Raw genomic sequence first — 26120 nt, 5'->3', positions numbered from 1 at the left:
AATTTCTCTACACAAACACTGATTCTGGTTAGAAGCATCTCTTGATCTTTGGATTTCCATGCCCTGGAGCATACGATCTGCTAGTCACAAAATAAACCCACTCCTTACACAGGTGTGCATGAATGTGAATAAGGGAGTGTTCTTATCAGCTGCTGTTGTAAAGGCAGGTAAACACTCCCGAAATGCACTGAGGTCACAAGGGAGTGGCTTATATTTCCTACACTTCTCTGCCTGGAGAAATAATAATTAACTTCCCCTTTGTCTTTTATAAACTATCCAGGTGAGCTGTCAGGCTAGTTGGATATGGTCATGTTGTCTCAGGGGCTGTGTGGAGTAGCATGTGAAATGTACCCCCTTTTAATGAGAACAAAGGTAAGTGTAATTTTAGTGACCGTACCTTGTTTCATGTATGCAGTCAGTGATTTTCACCAGGTGATTGGAAATCATAGGTAACGCCTGTCACTGCTGTTAACATACTCGTCATTGCTTAGTACAAGGAAAGTGATATTGCTTGTGACATGAATAAGTAAACCAGGGTGTTACCCTAAAAGACATGTCGCTGATCTAGTAGCAAACAGGAATCAGCATGTGTACTTTGTGTGTTTATGGCAGAATTCAGATAGTTTAAACTTTAAATACATAAATGTTGAATCAAGCTAGAGTTAACAGAATACAGATTAAAAAGTTCTGCTTTGTCTTCTGTTAGGAAAGCATGAATTATCTAAGCTGATTTACTTACTCTGGGCAGAATAAATTTACCTTCATGTAGAGTTTGGGAGTTTTTTGACTAACAGTGACATTGAGTCATTATTTGATATGGATTATTATCGGAGGATCAGGAAGGCAGTTCCATATAATTTTATGCTATAGCTAGATAAGTGTGAAATGTTTAAAGAAAAAACTTGAAATGCTTATTCTATCCATTGTATTTTTAACGATTACACATATGATTTCAGTAAATACTGGCACATGCATTCAGTATTCATCAAAGAGGCATGTCCCAGTATATTTTTAATTCTGCACATTTTAATCGTAGGTGGAAGACATCATACACTAATATATTGTACTGAAATGTATCTTGAATAGTGCTGGTAGTCTGTGGGGTTGATCAGACCCTTTGACCTGTTGGATGCAATTTCAAAAGTCAATGTAGTTTATTTAAATCATGGTTTAAACTGATTGGCCTGCAAAGCTGGCCAATTGAAGGAACTGGAATCCCATTGGTTTATCTGGATGTAGTAACAGTACCTCTCAGGTAATTAGGTCCCTTAAACATCTTGATGGCTAGACCCACAAAGCTACTTTAAATCAGGACTCATGTGATGTTATCTAAAACAGGAATGACCGTTATGTTCCCTATGTTATCTTCAAAGCTAATTATATTTGCAAAAACAATGTCCAAACTGCATCTCATTGGCCTAGGCTTAACGTCCCATTATTGTAGCACAACGTTGTTATCTCCCAATAAATGTGGTGCTATGCCAGTCTTGGCATTATCAACTCTGCAGATCCTGAAATAGGGATTTTGCTAAAGAGGAGTGAGAGGGGAGGTGGAAGTAATGCCATGAAATAACACTGTTATTTAAAATATGCATATTTCAGTGTCTGGATAGGATGAACACCAGGTTTAGGTATAACTTTTTTTTATATAAAGTAACACCAGGTCTGCACAAATGAGAGCACTTCCTTGGCATGTCGTTGTCACTAATGTCCATTATAGTTAACGCTATGCTGTTTAATGAAATGTTAGTCCTTTGAAGATATACTATTAGCATTACTGTGACATTAAGTTAGGTTAACACCACCTTAAGTAACTTAACAGAGATTTGTACTACTATCCTTTAGGACAGGGACACTCAACCATTTTCTTGTTTATGGACCTTTTTCAATGTTAAATATTATGCAGAGGACCATCTACACAGATTATCAATATATTCGTTACAAATTATATATCAAAATTAACAGACTAGTATCTGAAAATCAGTAGTTTTCAAAGTAAATCTCAGCACCAACAAGAAAAGTCATAAGAACATATGATACTAACGGTATTTAACAAAAAATTTGAGTGGTTTTAGGGAACCACCATAAAATTCTTCATAGACTCCCAGAAGTACAGTGAACATAGAATGGCAATATATGTAGCCAATTCCCGCTAATTATAAGAAAATATTTTACACTAGCATGCGGAACTCCCTGGCACTTCCAACATTATCTTTACTAGCTGTATTAAATATAAATAACTTTCTTTTATAAAATATTTCCAAACAGTAATTACCAACTACTCACTGTCCAGGCACCCTATATTACTTAGTACCCCATCTGGCATACATTATAATGTTAACAACTATGTATTTCCTTACTTCCATATGCCCATTAATACCCCTTTGTCAATGTGCCATACTATTTAGACTTTATAACTGACATACAGCTGAGGAAAGGTAGTTGTTTCCCCCGAAATGTTGTGTACTGTATTTCTACAGACTATGAATAAATGTAGCTGAGATTCATTGACTCTACAGTTGCTACGTTTCCCTGGTGCAGCCATTGTGTTTTTATTATTGTATGCCTACATAGCTTTAGTTTAAGCCTTTACCCCACTCGATGCCAGGACAACGTGATGTTCTGCAAATGCTAACTCCCGTACTGAGCAGTACTTTTTCTCCTGCTACCTGAACTAGTCATTATATTCTATATTTGCTCCCTCCAATGTTGCAAAAATTACCCGCCACACAAACTCATTTTTGTTTATATTTACCACTTGGAACTCACAATCGACTGGTTGAGGTTGCTCCCCAAAGGACCTTGAAGGACCACAGCAATCCATATACAAAATTTTGCAGGGATAAATAAAAAAAAAAAAGGGGTAGTGTGCTAGAACTCCTACCCCTTAGATCAAAATAAGCTTATTAAAGACATTTTAAAAATTAGAACAAATAAATAATATGAAAAGTATGCTATTAATAAAAAGTTCCAGCAATGGACTGATGGCTAGTGATTCTACCCCCGGTTGCCTTCTCATATCTAATGTGCTGGAGCCTGGGTGCATCTAGTCTGTTCATTTATTTGTTTTTGTGACTTTTGTTACCCTGCTACATACCCACACCCGAGCCTGCTGCATTGCCCCTTATCAACTATCTGTAAAATCTATTTTGCTCCTTCCTCAGCATTCCCCATAGCCCTTGTGCTTTCATACAGCATGAAATACTCGAGCTTTGCTTGTGTGTTTACCTTCCTCAACTCTTTTCAGCTTGATAAAATTAAAGAAAATAATCACCTGGCCTCGATGGCATACCCACAAGGGATCTTAAGGAGTTAAGTTCAGTAATAGCCTAATCATTACATGTAATAATCAAGCACTCCATTTCCATAGGATCAGTAACACAAGATTGGCCTAAAGCAGATATGATGCCTATATTTAAAATGGGAGCTAGATCACTATTGGGAAATTATAAACCTGTGAGTCTGACATCAATAATGGGGAAACTACTTGAAGGTTTAAAACAGGAATAATATTCAGGAATACGTAATAGATAAGAATATTATTAGTAATAGTCAGCATGGATTTATGAAGGATAGGTCGTACCAAACTAACCTTATTCGTTTCTTTGAGTAGGTAAGTAGCAATTTAGACCAGGGTAATGCAGTTTGATGTGGTCAATTTAGATTTTGATAAAAGAGTTTGATACGGTGACACACGAGGTTAGTGAACAAAATAATGGAAATTGGACTCGGTATAAATATTTGCAACTGAATGGAAAACTGGTTGAAGGATAAACAAAGTTGTCATAAAATGGACCCTTTTCAGGTTGGGTTAATGTTCGGATCGGTACTGGGACTCCTGCTTTTTAACGCGTTTATTACTGCCCTTTATGTTGGCATTGTCTCCATTTTTGCTGATGACACTAAATTGTGTAAGGTAGTAAAATCAGAACAGTATGTAATTTCTCTCCAGATAGACTTGGATAGACTGGAAACTTGGCAGGTGAGGTTTGATACAGATATAAGGTTAGGCATTTGGGAAACAAGAATTAATAGACAACACATTAAATAGGGCAAAATGAGAAATCCTTGAGAGAGAAGGATTTGGGAGTGTTTGTAGACAGCAGGCTTGGCAATAGTGCCCAATGTCAGGCCGTAGCTGCAAAGGCAAATAAGATCTTATCTTGCAATAAACAGGGTATGATGGAAGGGAAGTAAGCATAATTATGCCACTGTATAAAGCACTAGCAAGACCACACCTTTAATATGGAGTACAGTTTTGGGCACCACTAAAAAAAATATTTTATAAATATATTTAGATTTGTTTACTTAGAAAAGAGGCATCTAAGAGGGGATATGATAAATATATATAACTTATCTTTGGGGTCAATACAAGGATCTTTCAAAATAACAATTCATCCCAAGGGTAGTACAAATGACACAGGGTCATCCCTTAAGGTTGGAGGAAAGGAGATTTCACCAGCAACAAAGGAAAGGGTTCTTTTAAAGGAAGAGAAATGTCCAAGGGAATCCAGTGCTCAGGCACAACAAAAAGCTCTATACCAAATATATGAATAAATAATAAAGACCGGAACCTCCTTTCAAAAGGATATACTGTATGTTGTGTTCATAAAATAACTGTCTTGTGGCAAGAATAGTGCCTAATGGTGTCTAAAAAAGATCACCACAAGTGAGAAAATTGCACAATATACATCTCCCATAATATAATGATTAAAGAATATAACAAATAGCTCAAGGTGTCACAGGGGGTAACTCACATATGTTCCAGAGTGCCCATTAGCCATCCTTGTAGTCCATCTGGAGGTCCTTTTGGTGTGCAGAATCCGCTGTGGTAGGAATCAAAGGTACAGAGGTAGGACTGCGGAGCACTACCAGTATGCAGCAATAATGTAGAAAGCAATGATCTAGGGGGGACTCCCATAAACAAAAATGTTTATTAGATCATGTGACCACAGAAGAGGGAAAAAAATGCACCTACGCATTTCACGCACACTGTGCTTTATCCCTTATCCCTATGAAACAAGTAGGTATGTTTTTTTTAAACTCTTCTGTGGACACATGATCTAATAAACAATTTTTTATGGAAGTCCACTCTGGATCATTGCCTTTTAGATTTTTCCTGCATAATGGTAGTGCTCTGCAGTCCTACCTCTCTGTACCTTCTTTACAGTAAGGACAGTTAAAATGTGGGATTCATTACCCATGGAAACTGATGGCGGATATCTGGAAAAAAAAAAAAGTTGAACATATTTTTAGAAATGAAAGGTAATGTATACAGGGATATACCAAATAAGTTCTGTAAACATAAGAAAGATGTTGGTCCATGGAGAAATCCGATTGCCATTACTGGAGTCAGGAAGGATTTTTTTCCCCCTTTATGAGACAGCATTGGATGATGTTTCACTAGCGTTTTTTGTTTGCCTTCCTCTGGAACAAAATACTGTAAATACAAATATAGGATAAGTATCTGTCGTCTAAATGTAACATAGGTTGTAATTAATGGACGTATGTCTTTTATCAAACTTGTCTACTATGTAACTATATTTTTTAACCCTAAATAAGTTGGGAAGTACTGCTTAATATGCAAACTCCCATCCAGAATTAGGCGCAAGTGCTTGAGCAGAAGGACCCACCAAGTTGTATTTTATTCTTAGACTTACTGCTTTACCTGGGCTGCAGAGCAGCCACCCTATCACAATTCTATGCTAGTCATTATAGCCTTTAAGGCCTGCCCACCTCTTGCATCATTAACCCATTTGATGCCTGTGGTTAACAAAGTATACCACCGGCACCAAAGGGGTTGATACAGAAAAAAATACATTATTGTACCTCATTTGCCATCTTAGTGGCTAGTGAAGCATTGCAATGCTTGACTAACTGCTAAGGTAACCAAGGGGTTAACCCCTCCCACTCCCCCCTAACCACCCTCCAGGGGTAAACTATTAAAAATATATTTTAACTATAAAATCATTGATTGTCACTATGGTTACCTAGTCCCTCTCAATGGGAGCCTAGATAGCCACATTAAAAATCGATGGTAAGCTACAGCGTATAATGGAAAAATTTTACAATTTACAATTGATGAAGATATTTACTTACCGCCCTTGATAACCTTACTGGCTATCCACTAACGTTATGAAGGGGTAAGCCCTTCATGACACCCTCTGGGATCCCTAACCACCCACCCAGTGGTAACTACCCCATCACTCACCTCCCTATCCCAAAAAAATTCCCTCCCCCCTACTGTAATGTACAATAGCCCTATTAGCCAAATGTGGCTAATAGGACTTTTGGACTTTTGCCCATTGAAAATCATAAATAAAATATATTAAACAAAATAGGCATTACAATAAAACATTTTTTTTTAAATGAAACCATTACATCCATTGATTGTCACTGTGGCTACTTAGGCCCTCAATGGGGGCCTAGATAGCCATATTAGCAATCAATGTAGACCCTAAATATATACAAAATATTGCTTACTCCTGACACTATGAAGGCCATCCTCCTCATCCTCAGGGGCACCCGCATATCAATCCAATAAAGGACCGATGCAAAACCATAAAAATCCACAACCACACAATCTCAACCCGATTGCCAATAAAAATAAAAACAGTAAATTTGTGCAAAATAATCCATGCCCGATGGCCCTGCAAATCGCTACCATCCTGGGTGAAGGTTGATGAATCCTAAACTTGACCCGAATCCATTAATCCTCTATTGATTGAAGAGCAGCCTCCAGTGAGTATTTCTTTTTTTCTTTTCATAATTTATTGAAAGCAGTCATCTTTCTTCATCCATGATGTTGACTCGTAATCTTCTTCTGGTCAAATGAGACATTACAGTCCTTAAATAAAGCATGTGCAATCACATTAGACCAATTACAGTAATCTTATTGGTTGATGTGCCAAGTGATCCCATTAATTGAGATTGACCTCTTAAACAAAATTTAGGGAATCGCATGGTACATCAAGCAAGCAGATTGGTTTATGTACCATGTGATTCCTGCCCTTCTTGGCTATGAGGTCACCTTAAAAGAAATGAATCACATGGGACCGGAAGAAGACTGTGAGTCAACATCATGCATAACCTAATTGGATAAGAAAGAAGATAGCTTTCAAAAAATGAAGAAAAGAAGAAATACCAGAGATGACTTTTCATTCAACTGATCAATCATTTGCCTCTGGACAAGATGAGAATCCATTAACTTTCACCCAGGATGCCAGTGGATTGGAAAAAGTCCATGAGGCCTGGATCTATTTGACCTGTTTAAAACTTTTTGATTACTTTCGTGCCATTGGGCAGGGATTTATTTTTCCTGATTATTTGTTTTTGGTTTATTTTTGTGCCATCGGGCAGAGATTATTTAGAGTTTTATTTTTATTGGCCCTTGGGCTGTGATTGTTTTGTGGAGCTTTTTTATGGTTGGGCATTGGCCCCTTTATTGGATTACTGTGCAGGTACTCCTGAGGATGAGGACCCACAGTTTTCATCTCATCAGGGTTGGTAATACTTGTATTTATTTAGGGTCTACAATAATTGCCATTGTGGCTATCTAGGCCCCCATTGAGGGCCTAGGTATTCACAGTGACAATGAATTGATGTAATGGCTTAAATACAAACCGGCGCCCCAGAGTCCAATAAATGTAAATATAAGGTAATATGAAAACCTTATTATAGCAGTCCAATCTGGAACATCCGGAAACACTTGAATAATCCATGAAGAAGTTTCCTCAGGACATGTTGAATTAATCACAACGGACAATCATAGTGTACATAACAACAAACACCTAAGACAGGACCAGACTAACACACTAACAAACAATGAACAATCAAAACACTACTGAAATAAACATTAAGCTAATTTATTCAAATATAAAAGAGGCAATGTCTGTCTAAAAATACACGAGTTGTGTCGCGCTGCTGGTTCGGTTTACAAAAACCAGAATCCTACTCACAACAAGATAGGAGTTAAATATGCACATCCAAACAGTGGCAGATGACTCCCAATGGTCCACTGCAGCGGAGGAGCCATCTGCGTTGGCGATCCAATGTCATCTTTTTGCTCCGTGTACCGAGCTCATGTGCATGGGCAGACGTTGGGGGAGAATTTCACTGAGAGCTTCTGGGCTGTTTTCACAATGGTATATACCCCTGAGGAAGTGACGCAGTCACGTAATGCGTAGGGTCAGAGGTTACAGTTGATTGTGAGAGACGCGCACAGCCTTTAAGGCATTGTGAAAACAGCCCAGCAGCTCTCAGTGAAATTCTTTTATTGCAGCAGTACACACTATGATTGTCCTTTGTGTTTAATTCCACATGTCCTGAGTAAACTTCTTCGTGGATTATTCAAGTTGATCCGGATGTTCCAGATTGGACTTCTGTAATAAGGTTTTCATATTACCTTATATTTGCATTTATTGGACTTTTTTGAGGTGCTGGTTTGTATTTGTTATATGTAAGTTTCCCTGATCTTGTCTGGTCAGTTTTTTTTTTATCGGGCAGCCTTGATTATATGTATAAGTACTCTGTACACTTTTTGATTATATTTAGTCACTAGTGGTCACCACACATATTGTTTGTAAGCAGTTGCGCTTTGAGCACTTTCCTTTTTGTTAGATTTTATTATGATTTTTATTTATTGTAATGTCTATTTTGTTATAATGTATTTTTTTAATGCTTTCAATGGGTACAAATCTATTTTCCACATTTGGCTGTTCGGACTTTTGCCCCTTACTGCGTGGGGGTGGGGGAAGATATGGGGGGGGGGGTGTTGCCTTGTATTGGGTGGTTAGGTCTCCTGGGGGGGGGGGGTGGGATGGTGGAAAAGGTTAGAACATTTATTACCTTAGCGGTTAGTAAAGCATTTACTTTCTTTACTGGGCACTAAGGTAATGAATTGGGATAAGCCATGTATTTTAATAGTGACCATTCTTTCTTTTATTATTGGTTCCCATAAGCACACACCAGAAAACGGAAATCTTTCAGGAAGCATACTGTACATTACAAAAAAGGAACAAGCACAAAAAAATAACGCATTAAGGAGCTAATTCTACTTATGCTGAACTAGCTGCTTCAATGGGGATTTTTAGCCGAAAATAACCTGAGCAGCCTCTGTGTCGCATATAGAATAATGTCCTAAAAGTTATGTGAACTGAGATAATAAAATTGCCACATACCAGTATTTAGTGAAATGTCATTCTGAAATGCATTGTCGTTATGTAGAAACTATTATTTCACAGGGACTAAAAATAAACCTTTTGTCTTGTGATCTCTGATTGAAGAATAAACAATTTTATCATTTGTAGATGTAAACATACACAAAACAATATTGATCCAGTAGAACATTACACAGTACTGTTTACTGATGAGTTTACGTAAATCCTTGGCATATTGTTTGTTTGTGAGATTATAAAATGTTCTGTCAAACTGGTTTTTCATATTCTACCTGAGAGAAAGAATTAGAGTTAAAATGTCAAACAATTATCAATCCAGATTCATCCACCCAGTATGTTAAAGACCTTCTCATAGATTTACTTTTGGATTTACTGTAACACGTTAGCTTATTAAACATGGCATTAAGCCAAGTTGTGTTAAAAGTACAACAATTGTTGTCAACGAAAATAAAGTCGCATTAATCATGTTTTACTCCCGCTGAAAGGTTTGCATTCAGTTTTAGTCCTGGTATGTTAAACTGGATGCAAATAAGCTCATTTGAACCTAAATCATAATTATCCGAGATTCACAAGGCAGTGCTATGGTTAATGCTGGTAATCAAGGCTACTGTATTTTATATAAGGTATTCCCAGGTTTAGTACGGTAATATTGACAAATGTGCACTGTTCCACTAGAAGTATTGGTACAGGGCAAGATAGATTTATTGTAAGAACACCCACAAATTACCCAAATTGTAAAAAAAAAAAAAAATCTAAAGCAGCTATGACAAATTCAGAAAAATCCTAAACTTTGTTTAGCATCATCACTATATTTACAGGAGTACACAGAAAGCCATACATTAAAAAAATACACTCCATTACTCATGCACATTGTGGCTAGTGAGTAGAGGCAAACAGTTCAACTCAATCCCTATTCCAAGCAGGGGGGGGGGGTGCTTCTTTTTTTCTGAATTGTTTATTGGGGGGAGGTACAAAGCAGAAATTAAAGGGGGATAAAGTACTGGGAAATGCACACTAAGGGTTGGGAACATGTAATGGGAATTGGAATAGGAATAGGTAAAAAAACAAATGCTTCTCACAGGGTAAAAAAGTGAGAACCTTGCTGCAGGGAGGCACACTCTGAAAGGACAGGACATGACACAGAGGGGGAATAGAAGGTTGGACTGCATCAAATGGCAAAGGGAGGAGGCACAGCCCAACTCGGAGAGAAGAGGAGGGGGTTGCCAGGGCAATAGCAGAAACCAGGAAGGGCTGGAATAGACTGGAGACAGAACAAATGTGCATGCACTATTTAAGAGCTCCACTTCGAAGCATATTGAATTACACCCTATAAAATAACTCCTGTAACATTGGCAAATGTAGCTGCCATTACCTGTCTGGCTGCCAGAAGGCCTGAGACTCTGGGAGCCTGGGGTGTCACTTGTCTGCTCTGGTGCAGCGCCTCCACCTGTGAGGGATCCCAGCGTAGTGTGATGATCCACACACAGGAACCAATACTAGTAATAATCACACCACAAGAATGTAATAACGGCTTTACTGAACACATATCTTATGCTTAAAGCGCTACATCTGTCTCTCTCTCAACAGTATCTATCTCTCCCCTCAGAATCTGAATAGAAGTAAAGCCAAGATTTCAAAACATCCCGTTATTTGAAGACAACGCCGCTTTATCCCAAAATAATATAATGTGACGTTAATCCTATGCTAGAGAGTGTAATTACAGCCATTATGTTTACATATAATTATTTTAGTGAATAAGGTATAAACGTTACTTGCTTTAATTAATTCAGTGTTATGAATAACAGCCATTAACAGCCTCATAGCCACCGATTGTGCCATAGGTTATGTAATAGAATTTGTACAAAAAAACAGAAAAGTTATTAACCCCTGATGTCCAAGGCTATCAATATATTGAAAATTAATGCCTTCAGGCACTCAAGGGGTTAACATAAAACAAACACCCTTCAAATGAAACACAAAAGATAAAATATTCATATGTGCATATGGTCAGATAGGAATCCAGGTACAGTAGGTAAAAAATGGAGCACAGCTTTGTAAAAATACAAATCAAAAACTAACTTAAAAACAACTTTTATTTACTCTGGTGACAACGTGGAAGACAGGTCAGTCACTAACGCTTTTGCACGTTTGTGCGAAACGCATTAGAGTAACTGACCTGTCTTCCATGTTGTCACCAGAGTAAATTAAAGTTTTTTTTAAGTTAATTTTTGATTTGTAGCCCCATATTTTGGCAAAGCTGTGCTCCATTTTGTACCTACCTGGATTCCTCTTAGCAAGCTGCTAACGTGATGCACGCAGTGGTACCGGATGGACTCAGATTGTGAGTACTTTTTCCTGTTCTCTTACGTACATTGGAACAAGACTGTTTATATATGTGTGTTGCTCTAGGGAGGTTGTCCATATAGGTGATGTGTGGGGTTAGATTGTTCATGAAGGGGGTCATATGTATGCAATATGGCAATATTTAATGAATAGGATGATCCATAAAATGTGACATACTGTATACTGATTAACCTCAGTATTTTTTTCATTTATCTACCATTAGTGAATCCCTCCCCATTGTGCCTTCAAATTTGTACAGTACAGTACTGTTGGCACTATATAAGATATTATTATGCAAGGAAAATTTGTACTAGTGTATTTTGTTTCAAAACTACGAAATCTTACTGATCTGGGTCCTTGGAGATTAACTTTTCTAGAGCCAAAGAGCTCATTGTTATCCCTAGATCGTTATAACGTCTTAAACATTTAAATCTGATTTGTATAAATATGGGTTGTTACTACTAGAGTAAAAACTACTCTTCTCCAAAGCAGATTTTGAAGTATCTTACATTGTATGATGGCACACTATTCTTTAATTAGGAACCATTAAACTGTTGGGCAAATTAATATGGATTACAGTACATTATGGGTAACATTAGCTCCCATTTCAAGCATCACATCAACAACTTTTACTTTCATTTTTAACAAAGAAAGAATTGTCCGTCAATAATCAGTTTATTTCCTCTGTGCAGAGTTGTAGCTGATTCGGATTAATATAGAAATGGCAAAGAACTCTCAACTTCCGCCTCCTTTGGCATTCATTAATGAAACCAAGTACATCACCAGGTGAGACTCGTGATTTTCATTTTACTCTTTACATCTTAACATTGAGGCAATAAATTAGCGAGTTTCATTTAAAAAAAAGTTATTTAAATAAATTGATTATAAAATTAAATCGGCTCCATTTTAATGCACCCTTATTTTTAATGCCCCTTTTATAGTTTCATTTTTTTTAAATGTGTTTCAAGAAGTTCACTTAGTTTTCACAGTCTATGCATCATTTACAATGCAAAAAAATTGCCATTGATTATATTTGCATGTGCACCTGGTAACTATTTACAGATACAAAACATGTTGTGAGATGTGGTCGCTGAGAAAATCTGGGTTTGCAGAGAATCTAACCACTTATTAACCTTAAAGCAGCAGTCCAAGCTGCCTTTTTTTAGTTTATTTTTTATTTCCTTTTAATACGTGCATCAATACAATCCACACAATGATACATAATTGGTGAAGTTGCCAATCGATCCGTTCTCCTGTGATTGATCGGCGAAGATTCGGCTCAGGGGTTCACTAAATTGCTGCAGAGGAGTATTCTGCAGTCTGCCTGACTTTGTAAATGTTTGCTATAGAAATAAAAATGGTTTGCTACATTATAATACATAAGTAATGCTGAGATGGTTTAAAAAAAAAAAACACATTTTCTCATAGTACAGTACGGGTTTATTTAAAAAAGAATACAAGTAGGATATTGCTTGGTCTGTAGCTTTAACATATTATTCTATACTGCTTAAAGGAGAAATGTTTGCCTCAAACTTTGTTTACATTCTCCATTGGGTATCAGTAGCATCTTGTGTTAAATACTCGTAATCGAAGAAATGGAGGAAAAGCTTCACAGCAGAAAATCTGCATTTGTAGCCAACACAACAGTAAAAAAACAAAAACCAGCAAAAGCAGGATCTCTTCTAATAGCAATTGAGCAAAAAGCTCTACTTACACTCTTTTCAAAAGATTATCATTTATTTTAGGAACAAAGGGGAAACACAACGTTTCAGGTCCAACACAGACCATTCATGAGCGGAAAATTACAGAATCAGGCACATATGTAAAGCCACATTTGCCACCAAACACAAGTGAACAGGAAGTGACATTAGTGATTAAGAATAGAAAAAACTTGAATAAAGAAACTTTATATAATGTGCAAGCACAATGCTATATTATACACATATTCAAGATACATAAAAACAATATACCATCTTTTATAATAAAATGCTACTAACAAATTATAATAAAGTTACTTACTGCAGTGCAATCGTGAATAAGATGCATCTGCAACACTGCATAAATCTCTGTACTGATCATAAAGTGACCAAATGTCATTGGATCAGGCAGACAGCATTCTGTCATGGTGGCGTCACTGAAACACAACGCTAACACGTATATCCAGAAGCAACAAGCCTCTGTAGCTCCAACCTCTTGTGACATCATTGGCACGCAGACCTGGAACGCAACCCCAAAGTGTATACAAAAGTGAAGCAGATTATATATGAATACCGTAATACTAAACCACCAATTCATGATAGAGCAATATAAATACAATATCAGAGTCATTATAATAATGATCAATAATAATTTTAAGGTAAGCTGTAATCAAAGATTATTATAAAAACCAATTAGGACTAGGTGACCCATTTATTAATGGGATCTCACAGAAAACTCCTCAGATCCAGGGATTCATTCAAACCCCTGAGTCTGACAGTGTCCAGGGCGAAAATCCATTTTCTTTCTTGCTGAAGTAGAAGTTTCTCTCTATAACCTCCTCTTTAAGCAGCCCTACGGCGTCTATAATTTGTAACAGAAATAAAGCGCAAACCCAAAGAACTCTGTGACAAATGGATGTTGAATTGTTACGTACCAATGTACAGAAATATGTGAGTGAAAATAAATACAATTAATATCACCGACCAGGGGAAATGCAGCTTATCTTAAGCGATTTTTATCAACATCTCATTGATAGGTGTCGCAGGATATTCAACGTGCAAGAACTCCCCGCAATCATATGAAAAATAAATATACATAGTGAAAATGTGTATAAAGTTCAAATTGTGATATAGATGAAGTCTTTAAAGTGCCCACTCACATGGTGGTAAATTAAATCAGGCGTTTGTTAGATTCAATCTGATGTAGATCTGGATCAGATAGTATCACTGGAACTCCCCCAATCAACAAAAAGGAAAAAGAGGTGGACATAGTGTAAGTTAGTTTTTATAAGTTAAAAATAGTTGCAGCGGTGAGCTCAATCAACTCACATTCTCCACAGCAATAAACAGCAGTTTGACCACTCTGGGTCTGAAGTAAACGGCGTCCCGATCATGCACACAGCCGGCTCAAGTCCCTCATGCAGTGAGATGCGCTTCCGGATTCCCCGGTTTATGACGCGCACACCAGCTGGAGGATTCCTCTGATGCCGGCTTCCACACTGTAGAGGATACACTCTCCCTGCTCAGGTCTCGCATTCTCGGATTCCCCGGGCATTAATGCAGCGGACAGCTTGGTATTAAGCAGTGCCTCAAGAGTAGAAGGTGCAGGAAACTGCCGTGTTGTGGAGACTTTGCAAATAGAGACCACCCTACGCGATATTTCACTCAATGATGTGAGCTTCCTCAGGGGTGCAATGTTAACCACACTGCACTGGCACGATATAAGTAGTCCCAAGAAAATGACGTCACGGCAAACAGACGGCTCAGTGACGGATTCATTAAAAATCATGATTGACAACATTAACACTATATTGAGCTAAGAATAGCAATACTCTCCTCCGCAATATAACTAAGATACGCCCTTTCCTCTGTTGCTCGACTGCTAAAACTCTGACTCAGGCCCTCATTCTCTCCCGTCTTGATTACTGTAACCTCCTGCTGTCCGGCCTTCCTGCCTCTCACCTGTCTCCCCTACAATCTATCCTAAATGCTACTGCCAGAATCACTCTACTCTTTCCTAGATCTGTCTCAGCATCTCCCCTCATGAAATCCCTCTTCTGGCTTCCGATCAAATCCCGCATCTCACACTCCATTCTTCTCCTCACTTTTAAAGCTTTACACTCTTCTGCCCCTCCTTACGTCCCAGCCATAATTTCTCGCTATGCACCATCCCGACTCTTGCGTTCTGCTCAAGGATGTCTTCTTTCTACTACCTTTGTATCTAAAGCCCTCTCCCGCCTTAAACCTTTTTCACTGACTGCCCCACATCTCTGGAATGCCCTTCCCCTCAGTACCCGACTAGCACCCTCTCTATCCACCTTTAAGACTCAACTCAAAACACATTTGCTTAAAGAAGCATATGAATAGCACTGTGGCTATTCTGAACACATGATACATAAAGCTTGGCCCCCTGCAGACGCACTTACCAGAACTCCCTCCTACTGTCTCTGTACGTTCTCCCTACCTACCAATTAGACTGTAAGCTCCTCGGAGCAGGGACTCCTCTTCCTTAATGTCTAAAGCACTTATTCCCATGATCTGTTATTTATATTATCTGTTATTTATTTGATTACCACATGTATTACTGCTGTGAAGCGTTATGTACATTAATGGCACTATATAAATAAAGACATACAATACAATACAATACTCTATTAATTGAACGTTTAATAGAAAACACAGAAATAAATGGTAAGAAATGCTCTGGGGAAGAGAGAAAAATGTATATTAGCAAATTTAAATACAATTAGTGTATATGGAGGACAAATGCATTTAATATGAATTTGAGATAAACTGAACCTATGAACTCATATTACAATACAGAATATTGTGCCTGATAAGTTACAACATTATATTTAGAAGCTAACAAATATACTATATAAACATATAAAGATTATAACTGATTGAAATAACTTTTAAACTCAATAAAATCTGATTGGAATTTCTGAACCATAAAAAGACTTAAAGCATCCCATTTAGATCAGGAAAGAATTTAGATCAATGTCAATATTCCTGCCTAGGGGTTGTAATGTTTTAAGTTAGTGAATCTAAAACGTTTCTTGCTGTGAAACGTCTTGGATTCGGTTTCCCCCTCTCCAATTAGGTTTGACCAAAGCTATTCCTTCATAAATGAGACCACATGGATTGGACTGATGGAACTTTTTAAAGAGTAGAGACACACTATGGTTTTCTAAACCTAAAGTTATGTTTTGAATATGCTCTAGTATTCTGACTCTTAGTGAGTAGGTGGTTCGTCCTATGTAATGTAGCCTTCAGGGCCAACTTATTAAATAAATTACCAAAGTGCATTCGCAATTTATGACATTTTACATTTTAAAAATGTATTTTGTTGTATAGGATTCAAAGCAAACGTTTTTTCCTCTCCCATACTGGCATGCTTTATGTATGCTGCATTTAAAAAATCCGTTATTTTTTCCGCTTAGCCAAATATCATTATTCTTGTAACCATGCTGTAAAATGGCTGCAGTCATCTCTCCTGCTGACAGTAAGGCCTGGTAAGTTATGCCAGCAATTATCATGGAGGTTTGCCTTCACACCCTGGTGAGGTGTCATATGTCCCATAGGAAGTGACAACATGCTGGTGTCCACGGTTAGTGACATCAGAGATGTGCCTGTTCCTAGGTGATATAAGACACAGCACTGCCTAAAGTAGTGGAGTTCCTGTTGCTGTGCTGCTCTGTTCAGTAAGAGGCACATGGAGGTCTGCAACATTGTTGCAGTAGTCTGATGCAGAGCTGTGAGTCTGGCAGCACAAGGCAGACAGAGAAAAGCTGTTGGTGGCTGATATAAGAGCTATGAGACCAGGAGCAAGTCTGAGTGCAGGCATGGGAGGAGACAGCTTATAAGACTATCTCCCTGAAGGGGAGATAGGGAACCCACCAATTAAGGGAAGAGATACCTTTCAGAGGGAAGCAGCTGAACAATGGAGGGCTAAATACACCCCATTGTGGAGGGCAGCTTGCCCACCGTGCAATAAAGATTATGCTGATAACAGGAACCCTCGTGTGTAAGAGTGAAGTGATTGCACAGGGGGCCGCACCACAGAGGAGTTCCTCACCAGGACCATCCCCATGCGGACGCAGGGATCCTGATGAGGTGGAGGCGCTGCACTGGATATAGGTAGGACTCTGCACACTACCTCAGCTGCCTGTCTGGACGGGTCATCCCCATACACCCTCATGCGGGAGACTCAGGAGTCCTGTTGCCAACAGTGCACCACCAGATACACTCACACTGTAATGGGGACTGGTTAGACCACAGGGGCCAATATGAGATTGGGTGGGTCAGGCCAGTCCAGAAACACCGTTACATTCTTAACGGACCAAATTCGTCCTTAACGAATACTTACCAGATAAAGCACAAATAGTATACACTAAGGCGAAAAACCTAAAAGATTAAATAGCCCCGGCCTACTGCAAACCGTTAAGAATAATGATACAGTATTTGGCTAAGCGAAAAAACAACGGATTTTTTTAAATGCAGCAGATTTTTGTCCACCTCCTTTTTCATTTTTATGATTGAGGGAGTTCCAGTGATACTAACCGATCCAGATCTACATCAGATTGTATCCGGCAAACGTCCGGTTAAATTCACCACCCTGTGAGTGGGCACTTTAAGGACTTCGGGCCTCATGCAGTAAGCGACGATTATGTGAAATCGGCAAGCTTATCGATTAGTCATGTTATTGGCGTTTTTCCCTCTCCGTATGCAGTAAGTGCCGAATACATTCAAAATCAACCAGAAAACAAATCCGCCCACTCTCACGATGATGAGCCGATCACACACAGGTGTATCGGCGTGCGTGGCGGGGTGCTGTTAGGTTGCACAATCACAAATCTTGCTGAATCAGGCGAAACAAGCATGTTTTTGATTGCGCGCCATATTTAAAGGCAACGTGTACTGCTAATCATTCTCTGTGTTGTTGGGAGTGAGAGAGAGAGAGAGACGCACAGAGCTGGACGATTGAAGATTTGCATATTGACTGAGAGACTTGTTGTGTATTGGGTGAGCTTTGTCCTTTGTTGTTTTGTTTACATCTTTGTCTTGTTTTATATGTGGAAGTGGGTCGTGTGATTGCCTGTACATTTCTTGTCTGTTTTTTGTGAGTGCTGGAAGTATGCCCGCAAAGCGTGGGAAGAGTGATGCTGGTGGGAGTGGGAGTGCTACTCGTGGGAGTACGCGTCGGAGTGAACGTACTGTTCAGGGGAGTGATGTTGCTGGTGCACCGAGTGGTGTTGCTGGGAGTGGGAGTGCTGTTGCTGGGAGTGGGAGTGCTGTTGCTGGGAGTGGGAGTGCTGTTGCTGGGAGTGGGAGTGCTGTTGCTGGGAGTGGGAGTGCTGTTGCTGGGAGTGGGAGTGCTGTTGCTGGGAGTGGGAGTGCTGTTGCTGGGAGTGGGAGTGCTGTTGCTGGGAGTGTGAGTGCTGGTGCTAGGAGTGTGAGTGCTGGTGCTAGGAGTGGGAGTGCTGGTGCTAGGAGTGGGAGTGCTGGTGCTAGGAGTGTGAGTGCTGGTGCTAGGAGTGGGAGTGCTGGTGCTAGGAGTGGGAGTGCTGGTGCTGGGAGTGCTGCTGGTGGCGCAGTTGCTGATGGGGTGTCTGGTGGTGGCGTGCTTGCTGGTGGCCAGCTTTTGGAGGCTCTTCCATTGGAAGAAGGAGAGTCCAGTCAGCACCAGCCAAGCTCTGACCCTAAACCTGCTCGGAAGAAACGTGTGGAGAAGCCACGTAATCCTCGCTTCAATGACCAGGAAAATAGGGCTCTTGTCACTGGCATTCTGGAGCACTATGACAGTCTCTATGGACATTTAGTAGGTAAGTGTACCTTTACATTTATTATTCAAATACATGTGATCCTAGGTCATCTGAGTTTTGTTCATATGCAAATATGGGTACACAATATCTTTCTATGTTCATTAGTGTGGAAACACAGCTTTTTATCATGCCTTACAAGGACAAATAAACACAGGCGGTCAATTTGCCAGAACTGCATACAATATGAATGCAAGCTTGCTTACATGTATAGGTTTAGTAGTGAATGCTCATGTGCTTCACATATTACACATAAAACAGCATCTTTGCTATCTCTTGGAACAGCTAGCAGTGTAGGAAACTGGTGCTTATATTATTATTAATTTACCTCATATCTTTTATATGTTTTTCAAGGGCGGACAAGTGCAGCAAGCAAAAAAGAAATGTGGGACACAATAGTCATTGGTGTCAATGCCTGTGGGAATAGTGTCAGGGACAAGTATCATTGTCGGAAAAGATTTGATGATATTAGGTCCAAATTGAAAAAGAAAATACAAGACCAACGCGTGCATGCTACTGGCACTGGAGGTGGGCCCACACCACAACGTCTCATATTGACTCCATTGGAGGAGCTGCTTCGGCCAAAATTACTTACCGTCGTCGTGGAAGGCTTGGCTGGTGACCGTGACATTGGAATTTATCCGTCACAATTTCCAGCAGGTGATAAATATTACTGTACTAGGCGTGTCGTTGCTTACAGTTATTTTGCATATTTACACTGCTTTTTATACTGTCTTCACAATATAAGCATACCTGCATCTATATATGTATATGTCTGATTCTGTATATATATATATATATCAAAATAGACATATATGTAGTAGTCCTACTAAAAGCAGTAACTAATATAGCACGTGCCATTGCGTGCTCATTTACATGTGAATTCCCAAAATGCATAGCTGCAGTGGAAGCAATTGATGGTGGGCGAAGATGGGGAACAACAGGGTAGTACACATGTGTTACACATGTTCATGAGAAATTATTAGTAGCTACAGGTACAGAACAGAAATATGTATCATATTATTGTGTATTTTATTGATTTTACTCCGACAAACATGACATTACTGCCTATTTTAAGCATGCATCAAAGAAATTGCATGCAACGGCCTACAAACATCACTGGCACTAACACATCTATAGTTGCTTATGAAAAGGTCCATTTTTGCTTAATGTCATATACAGACAGCATAATGAGGCACACGTAGAATATGGTATGTCATTGTTTTCATAACTTAAACACTGCAGATGACTACTTAGCTCATCTACCATTGTGTTAAAGCAGCTGCAATTAATATCTCATCACAGCATACACTTCAACAGAGGGGGTGGGGTTCAGCACACACACTAATTACAGCCTCATTTCACGGTCAACTTAGTTCACACCATTTGCACCTGTTTCAAGTCATTGAAAGGTGTGGCTGATTAGGCTTTTTGGGGAAGGGAATACCGTTATTACAACCTGACTAGCACAACTGAAGTTAATCACACTCATTTGAAAGCTTAACTTTAGCTACTAAATGCCCCAACAACTCATTACTTATCAAAGCGTACGTCACACATTAGTTCACTCATATCTATAGTTGAACTACTATGAAAGACACATTATCACACACTGCATGTGTTGTCTTGTTGAGTCACAGCCACATTCAGGTGTGCCACATCTTCGATTAATGTACCACACATATCCTCTACCAAAAACAACACTTTTTGCAATATGACCACCTTCATGATAACCATTGTGAATGGTCATCTCATGATAGTTATGTACATTATGATACTGATATCACTACACAACATATGATTTTTATGTACTCATTTAATCTATTTATCCTCACGCATTACTGCAGAAACATAGTATGTTGTATGTTAGGGAACTCAAAAATTCTAAGTACACAGGCATGTACAGTGTTATTACAACTATTTATGTTCACTTTCACACACATTTTCGGTTAAGGAACTGATGTTGTTAGTTAATCATAAATACAGAACATACAATAAGTGTTTGTTCAATATTTACACATGTAAATGTAAAACTTATGTTATTGTTATATATAGTTGCCCCTGGAGGACATGTGTCACCTGAGATGGAACAAGTGTCTTCACCTGGGTCAGCCAGCTCAACACTACTAGAAGGTGAGTGTATCATTTGCTGGCCATATAATATGTGCTCTTCTATATGTTATGTTGTCATGTGCATTATTTGTTTTGCACATCTTCTTTAAATAGGATTACTTAGTGTCAGTGGAAATTAAGTGTAAGGCAACATGTATTGTGTTAGTGATGTTAATTATCATGTAGGACTTCTGAGTTTAGAGCAACTTTTCATTCATTCATATTTCATACTGAGTCCAAACATTATTCGTAAGTCAAGGTAGTTTTTAATGAGGTTATAAAACGTATGCTAACATGTTAGGTGTTACTTAGGACACAGTACAATTACATAGTAACACAGCATACATTAACATGCCATTTAATAATGTGTACATTTCTTTTTAGAACATCATGGTGATGAGGATGATGAGTATGATGAGGATGACGCCACAGAAGAGACTGAAATACAATCATGTGACCATGAAGAGGTGCCAATAGAAACTGTTGTACCGCCAAATCGTCCATCAACTTCCACATACGATGCAATTGTAGCTTCAGAGGGAAAAATAGTGGACGCAGAAAATCGTCGCCATTCAGACATGATGACAGTGCTGGAAAGGATGATTGGACTGCAGGAAGAAACAGTATCACAATTGGCACATCTCCACAGAGTCTTCATTGAAGTGCCTAAACAGTTGCAAAAAATCAACACCTCATTCGAAGCATTAGTTGTTCAGCAAACACAAGCTAATTACTGGAGAATGACTAATGTACCACAATTCAACACCTCCCAGCCAGGATCTGTTCATGCAGGTCAGTTTTCACCACATTCATCTGATATTCATTCACCAGGCCCAAATGTTACCGGTCAAGTAGCAGACATTGCTGTGCAGGTTCCTGATGACATCCTACCGCTGCCATCTGTACAAATTCAGCAGCAGACACCTACAAAGGAGGCGACAAAAACAAAACAAGACACACATGAAACAGACCAACCATCACTTGTGCAGTGTCTACCAACTTGCTCACATGTGTCACTGGGCACAAGCCCTGTCCGTGAACAGTCACTACCCAAAAGCCCTGTAGGTGAGTCGCTGCCCAAAAGCCCTGTAGGTGAATCGCTGCCCAAAAGCCCTGTAGGTGAGTCGCTGCCCAAAAGCCCTGTAGGTGAATCGCTGCCCAAAAGCCCTGTAGGTGAATCGCTGCCCAAAAGCCCTGTAGGTGAATCACTGCCCAAAAGCCCTGTAGGTGAGTCACTGGCCACAAGCCCTGTAGGTGAGTCACTGGCCACAAGCCCCGTAGGTGAACAGTCACTGGCCACAAGCCCTGCCCGTGAAGTGCCAGAGGCCACTCAAAGTGGCTCTGTTGTGCCTAAAGTTGGTGGCAAAAGAAAAAGGAAAATTCAAGAGACAACAAGCAGGCCTGTTACTCGCTCGCAAAAGGAACAAAAAAAATAAATGTTATAATTCAGAAAATATGTCTTTGGCCTTGTTTTGTTGACTTCAGATTATCTAATTACTATTGTATGTATGCTGAAGACTGTGTTGTTTCCAAACTTTCAACTATGTTCTTGTACACGTGAAGTTTTGGAAATGTTAACACTCATAATTAATTGTGTTATAAATATTTATGTTGTAATCGTCTGTTCAGTAATGGTCCACCAGGAGCCAGTTGCTAAGTTTAGAGAAGCTGCCATTGACTTTGCAGCAAAACATTGCATTTGGGTGTGTTAATTGATGTAAGAATTGCATATGCATATTAGTCACATGCAATTATTAAAACACCTAAGTAAGTGCAAACATCTTTCTTGTACGTGTACAGCAGGATTATGTGTAAATTATTACTTACCTTTGCCTTGCTTGGCCATTGTAATTTTGTCCTTTAATCAGTTGTGTGTTCGTTTCTATAACATCTCAGAATGTATAATAATATATATACACACACACACACACACACACACACACACACACTGAGTGAGTGTGAGTGTGAGTGTGAGAGTGTGTATATATATATATGTATATGTGTATATATATATGTATATATGTGTATATATATATGTATATATGTGTATATATATATGTATATATGTGTATATATATATGTATATATGTGTATATATATATGTATATATGTGTATATGTGTATATATATATATGTATATATGTGTATATATATATGTATATATGTGTATATATATATGTATATATGTGTGTATATATATATATATATATATATATATATAGTACTATATAAACTGGTATACACAAACTAATACACTTCATGCTTCCTTGTGAAAGCACACTATTTTAATAATACAGGCCTAATGTTTGAGAAATATCCTAAGTATGAGACTCTAACAGTATTGTGCTTAAACAAATGTTTATTACTTAATTCAATCATGTTTCTCACCATTTAAATAGGTTTCATACAAGGTATACTTAATGCCATCAATGTTGTGTGTACTCCTGCAATATAAAAAAAAATAAAATATTATATATAAATATATATATATTTTTATAAGAGATATATTTATATATATATATTATATATATATATATACACACGTATTTAAACTCATGCAGACAGGGAGTTAACCAGACTTTCACATACACACAGAAATGTAAGCGGGGAAAAAACATTTCTTTTTGCAGGTGTGTTTTTACTGATATGCCTGGCTAAGAAATATTTTCACACACTGGTCTTTGTTAGTTTTCAAAAAAACACTATGTGAACGCATTCACAGTCTAGGGATGTTTTTCACAAACGAGATAAAAGAAGGAGAAATGTTTCTCCCACAGTCCCATATCACGAACCACAACTGTTAACCCAATTAGACAACCAAATCCAATTGGCGTTTGAAATAAGGAGTCAAAGTAGTTACTTTTGTTGACCTTGACAAGGAAAAACAGGAGTTTGTTAGCCATTCAGCACATTCATTTTGATGAGCAAATAACACAGACCTGCACACAGCTTTTGTGCTACTCAGACATGGCTGATGAATTCGTTAACAATATTAATCCCCTTTTAGGGTATAAGTACATGATCTGTGAAGCCATCTTGAACAGTCGCGGACAGAAAGCAAGCACACGCCAAATCGATGATTTCATTCGAGCAAAATATCCTTATTACCAAGACCGTAAGCATGCACGGAATTTTAATTCCTCAATAAGATTCACTTTATCAAGTAATGACTTTTTTGAACGTGACCAGGATAAGCTACAACACACCTATGGTTTCTGGAAGATTGCCCCGGAAAAACAATTTATCCTGAAAGACGGCACTTATATTGTCGTGAAAGGCATATTTATTCCTAATGGCAATAGCAATGTATCCGCTACTACTGATCCGTTTGAATCGATACGTGCTGCAATATCTGCAGCCTCCATTCCTGAAACCCACATTGTACAAGAACAAAAGTACTATGATTATGTACCAAGCCTTTCAGCTGAAATTGCATTGGAATGGGAACCGGAAGAAATGAACCTACCTCCCGACCAATTATTTGAAGAAAGCAGTGGCGATTCCTATGAGCGCATCCTGGAGGAGATATGTGCCATACTGGATTCAGCGGTTGGGTTAAGCGTGGATGAAAATGGCTTGCATTTCTGGAGCGACCAGTTGCAGCCAGGCGAAGAGTTAATTCTAGAAGAATGGTAAATATAACAATCGTTATGCGTTGACTCTGCGTTTAAATTTTTTTTTTTTTTGTAACCACCATTTTCACTTTCAATGCGTGGATACAGCGTAACATTGCAGACTGCATAACATGTAGCGATCACAAACAAATTGTTTCCTAATACAATATAGTAGGACCTGAAAGAGTAGTACACATTGCTGACGGAATAAATATACGTACTTTCCTATCCCTTTAAACATATTAGCAACATTTTACCATTACTCTAACACATACCTGTTTTGTTATCATGCAACATCTACAACATTGAAAACCGGGTCCACCACGTATGACGTGGGACCCTTGTCATGGGCCAAGGCGTCCTTAAAAAGGATTAGTGATGTAAGTCCCGCCCCCAAGCGACGTGCGCGCCTCAAAGCCTATTGGCTGTCATGTTTTGTTATAGTAACGGTAACTGCAGTGTGTCATGTGTGCGGCTCAGTGTTTGTAGGCGTCAACTGGGCGTTAGCCGAATGTTAATTGAGTGGGAGGAGTGTTAGCGTGCGTTTCACGGTGGTTTAACATGACGTCACACGTATTGCATTTGCGCATTGTGTTATCGGCCGTCCTTTCTGTCCAAACACGTCTGTTTAAAAAGAATACAGATGTACTCGTTTAGAACGAATGTAGTTTCGTCTTCATTGTATTTGAAATAAAGATGTTATGTTTACTGGTATTTTCAACATGTATTGAACGCACAACGTACGCTTTGTTTTGCGCATGCGCTAACAGTTAGTGGAGCCAAGCGTGAAGTGCGTGCGCACACAAAGATGTGCGCGCACATCTTTCAGTATACAGGCAACGTTCACTTCTTATACATAGTTATGCCTGCTACAAATTTAAAGAAACATTACATACTGATGAACAGTTTTACTTCTAACATATAAGTGAGTGACGTGTGTATCTACACAATCATATAGAGCTGCGTAACGCGTTGTCACGGATGCATATCTAGTAAGGTGCCATCTTTGACCATCATGTGTTTGCTGTATTTCAGAGATGTCGGGGAAGATACAATCGGAGCAATGTATGATTGCAGAAGAGTCTACCTTTATATGAGATGATTGTGAGGAGGAGCCACCGACTACTATACTACATATGGAACTAATTTTATATTGCTTGCAGCGCTTATTAACAAACAATTAAAAATGTGATACCCTTATGCCTATATTGCATAAGCACTTAATTAACATAATGATGTTGCAAAAGAGTGCCTCATGAATTTTTATTGAGTGTTCTTTAATGACTACTAACATTTTATGACATGGTGTGTTTTATATATAACAACCATTCCCACTCTGCTAACACATTTGTGTAT

At 38.7% G+C, this 26120-nt stretch overlaps 1 protein-coding gene across 3 annotated transcripts in view; it reads left to right on the top strand.

Annotated features, from left to right (window-relative positions):
- The first annotated feature begins 211 nt into the window (after window positions 1-211).
- Window positions 212-26120, top strand: part of RASSF6 (Ras association domain family member 6) — a 51756-nt gene continuing 25847 nt past the window's right edge. For 2 of the 3 annotated variants that reach the window (XM_075608236.1, XM_075608228.1), the window contains exons 1-2: window positions 212-372; window positions 12212-12305. In XM_075608236.1, the coding sequence (XP_075464351.1) occupies window positions 12241-12305 (65 nt within the window). In that variant the 5' untranslated portion in view covers window positions 212-372; window positions 12212-12240. The remainder of the gene's footprint in view (window positions 373-12211; window positions 12306-26120) is intronic. The other variant, XM_075608244.1, reaches the window with a different exon arrangement.

This window comes from Ascaphus truei, chromosome 1 (assembly GCF_040206685.1).
Source record: "Ascaphus truei isolate aAscTru1 chromosome 1, aAscTru1.hap1, whole genome shotgun sequence".
In the NCBI taxonomy this organism is placed as follows: domain Eukaryota; kingdom Metazoa; phylum Chordata; class Amphibia; order Anura; family Ascaphidae; genus Ascaphus; species Ascaphus truei.
Note: the sequence above shows the minus strand (reverse complement) of the source record. Positions and strands in the feature narration are given on the sequence as shown.